The 3,847-nt window shown below is 38.5% G+C and overlaps 1 protein-coding gene across 2 annotated transcripts in view; it reads right to left on the reverse strand.

Annotated features, from left to right (window-relative positions):
• Positions 1 to 3,847, reverse strand: part of UBR2 (ubiquitin protein ligase E3 component n-recognin 2) — a 169,334-nt gene that overhangs the window by 142,371 nt on the left and 23,116 nt on the right. For both annotated transcript variants that reach the window (XM_006881986.1, XM_006881985.1), the window contains exon 2: positions 1,602 to 1,861. In XM_006881986.1, the coding sequence (XP_006882048.1) occupies positions 1,602 to 1,861 (260 nt within the window). The remainder of the gene's footprint in view (positions 1 to 1,601; positions 1,862 to 3,847) is intronic.

Raw genomic sequence — 3,847 nt, forward strand, 5'->3', positions numbered from 1 at the left:
AAGAAAACAAACAGATTCATCCTGGAGAGGGTTAAACCAGGCTACTCCTTGGAGGCAAGGATTCTGAGGCTTCGTCTGACATACTTTGGACATGCTCTAAGGAGGGAGAGGTCCTTGGAGAGGGACATCATGCTTGGGAGGGTGGAGGGATGGCACAAGAGGGGAAGACCCTTTATGAGGTAGATTGATTCAGTGACTGGGGTAATCGGGATGGGTGTGTCAGAGGCAATGAGATTGGCACAGGATAGAGCAGGGTTTAGGGTCGCTATGAGTTGCAAGCGACTCAACGGCACATAACAACAACAACAATTTATAAGTAAAAATTGCTCACACACACACACACACACACACACACACACACTCCCATGGATGTACGTAAGATAGCCATATATACTAAAAATATATAAAAGAAAACGTTAAAAGTAGTTACTTCTAGGAAGAAGAAATGGAGCACCAAAAGGGATGTTTGTGCTATGTACCATCAAGTCAGAAGCGATTCATAGAAGATCTCCCAGTGGGTTTCAGAGGCAATAAATCACATGGGAGAAGACTGTGTATCTTTCTCCCAAGGAGCAGCTGGTGCATTTGAAATGTGTGCCTTTGATGTGGCAGTGCAATTCTTTGCCACTAAGCCACAAGAGCTCCGTCAAAAAGGGAAGACGGTACTGTTTTCTTCCTACCCTTGTATACTCAATTTTCACTAAGAAAAAAAAGTAGTAGTTGTAGTAGTTATTCTAGAAACTATGAAGTAGCATAGTATTTAGATCTTGAGAAGCTCATTAGAGGAATTCCTGATTCCAGATATGAGTCACAGCAAGTGCAAATGTAGACATTTTGTTATGCTAAAACATCAAAGTAGTACACGATTGAAGCATGTGGAAAGGCCAAAGAAGTTAGTGTAATGGGACAGTGGCCAAATCTGAAAAAAAAAAGAATTATTGTCATTTTAAAAAACTATTAAGTAAGTAAATGATTATTAAAGAAGTTAAGATGGCAGGTTCATATGGAACGGAAGAAAGCTTCAGGAATGCTGGTGATGTTTTATTTCTTAATCTGGAAAACCAACGTTCATTTTATAATGATTCTTAAACTAAACATATCTGGACTTTACAATGTTGTTGTTGTTGTTAGGTGCCACTGAGTTGAGTACAACTCATAGCAACCCTATGAACAAAAAATCTGAAACCAGTCCTGTTCTGTGCCATCCTCACACTTCCTAACACATTAAGAGCCAATTGCAGCAGTAGCCTTGTCAATCCACCTGGCTGAGGGTCCTCCTCTCCTTTGCCAGCCCTCCACGTTTCCCAACATCATGTCCCTCTCCATGGAACAGCACCTCCCAGCAACATGTCCAAAGTGTGTGAGGCGAAGCCTCATCATTCTCGCCTCCAAAGAACACTCTGGCTGCATCCTCTCCAAGACATCTATCTATTGTTTTTCTTGGCTGTCCATGGAACGTTCAGTTCTCTTCCCCAACACCACAGCTCAAAGGACTTTTCAAAACATATTTCATTATCTTAAAATAAAATTATATGGTTTCAGACAAGAAAAGATGTCAAACGAAAACAATAACTTTTCTGAAAGAAAATGACAATATTTACCTGCAAGAGTATGTAGGCTCTCCTACTTTAAAAACACGACCGCAAAGATGGGACGGTTTGTTTGCCTGTTCAAGTTTTGGAAGTCCAAATGCAGGATCTTCACCGCAAAGGTACCATTCCATGGGTCCCAACAAAACATGCTGTGCCAACATGTCCTCTTTCTGTGGGAAGGGGTTGGGACCCCTGCAGTAGATTTTGGGTACATAGTAGGCTAAATGCTGGTAAACTTCTCTGGTGAGGTCAGTTGCTTGCAGCCATTTCTTCAAAAAAAGAAAAAAAATTAGTTTTAAAGAGTATCAATAAAACAGATAATTTAAATAACCCAGTCAAACTTGTTTTCACACTTCCTTTTAGGTAAAAAAGTAAAACAGTTTATGAAACACTTTGTTTACAATATCTTTTATTGTTTGTATCTTCATTTTAAAAGGATAAAATTCACATATCTTTATTAAAATGCTAAGCACTACAGAATTATTCTTTATTTATAACGAAAGTAAAATTAAAGGAAAATAAGCTCCACTTCCTCAAAACAACTCTTGAACCAATCTTGTTTATTCAGACAGTAGAGGAAAATGACCACAAAAACCATCATGTAAAGACAATGGGCTCATCTGACTTTCTTATGTTTGCTCAAATCATATCTGATTGTGACTTGGATTCTCATGTCAGTTTATCTACAGGAAGAGTAGGAACAGCCAATGTACTAGTTATATTTCTTACTAATAAACAAGTTTATATGCCAGTATTTCATGAATAGGGATCTCTGGTGGCTTAGTGGTAAGGAATATGGTAAAATCCACCAACTACTCCACAGGAAAAAGATAGGCAATCTCTTCTCAGGTGATCTGCTGCCTCTGAAAAACTGCTAAAATGTCAGCTATGGGTCAGTTCAAATTTAATGGTACACAACAACAGTTCATGAATCCTTTAGTCTACAATAAACTTTGTTGTAAGAGTTATGTATTCTTTCCTGAGCAACTTTTTTCTATGATCCCTTTTTTCTCCCCTCCACAAAAACATAATTTCTATCCCTCAAACCTTTGTATCCAACTCCTTGTAACAATTAGACTTATTTTTGTAAATACTCAGTATGTCTGAATAAACTCATGATCCTCTACCCTCAAACAAATCTCCCTGGATTTTATCTTTTTTTTTATTATTATTATTATTATTATTTTGTGTGTGTGTACCGTCAAATCACATCTGACAGGAGGAGATTGTTCCTCCTTCTCCAGCAGAGCATCTGGTGGATTTGAACCGTACAACTCTGGGATTGCAGTACACCTTCTTGCCACTAGGCCACCAGAGCTCGCCCCTGGTTTTTATCTTAACAAGTTATATACGCATTTACTTAGCTATACAAACGATAAAGACCTATACAAACTATAAAAACCTTCCCTTTTCCTTACTCGAGTATCCAGTTAATCATATATTCTCTATTGTGGTTATTATGTGCCATTCTAGCTCTTCAATCTACTCATTTCATACTCTCCATTTCCACTGTCACTACTACTTCCATGACCTTAATCCAAACCTTTCTCTCTCACCAGGATTAGAGTAACAATGCCCTACTGCAGTCCTCATTAGTTTTGACCTTCTAAAATTTTTTTTCAACTTGCTGCCAGAATTACACTTGTAAAACAACAAGATCCCACTGCATTTAGAATCAAGTCCAAGTCCCTTGACATATTTTCAAGATCCTTTGCCATTATTATACTCCCCAGTATCCAACTCTTTCTGATTTACAGTTATTTAAAATTCATTCTGCCAAAAGGACAAACAAGACTATCTTGGAAAAAGTACAACAAGGTGCTCCTTACAGGCAGAGATGATAAAACTTCTCATGTAGTCTGGGCGTACATACTCAGGGCCAGTCCTTGAAAGAGACATCATGCTGGGAAAGGTGGAGGGGAAGATTGTCAACAAGATGGTTGACACAGTGACTGTAAAAGGAGCATGGACATATCACAGATTGTAAAGATGGTACAGGATAAGGCAAGTTCAGATCTGTTGTTCATCTGGATTGCTATGAGTCAAAGTCAACTGGAAGGCACCTGACAACAATTTGTCTCACTTTCTCTGAGATGCCTTCTTCCCTCTCTTACTTCCTCTCATAAGCTCCAGGGCCTATAGCAGAACCTGGCCTCTGAGGGGCATTTAGTAATATCTTATTTAAATGACTATAAATATGCTTTGAAGGAAATGACAAAAAATAAGGCTCCAGGAATAGATGGCATACCAATTGA

This window comes from Elephantulus edwardii, unplaced genomic scaffold (assembly GCF_000299155.1).
Source record: "Elephantulus edwardii isolate Elephantulus edwardi_28Jun2011 unplaced genomic scaffold, EleEdw1.0 scaffold00017, whole genome shotgun sequence".
NCBI lineage: Eukaryota > Metazoa > Chordata > Mammalia > Macroscelidea > Macroscelididae > Elephantulus > Elephantulus edwardii.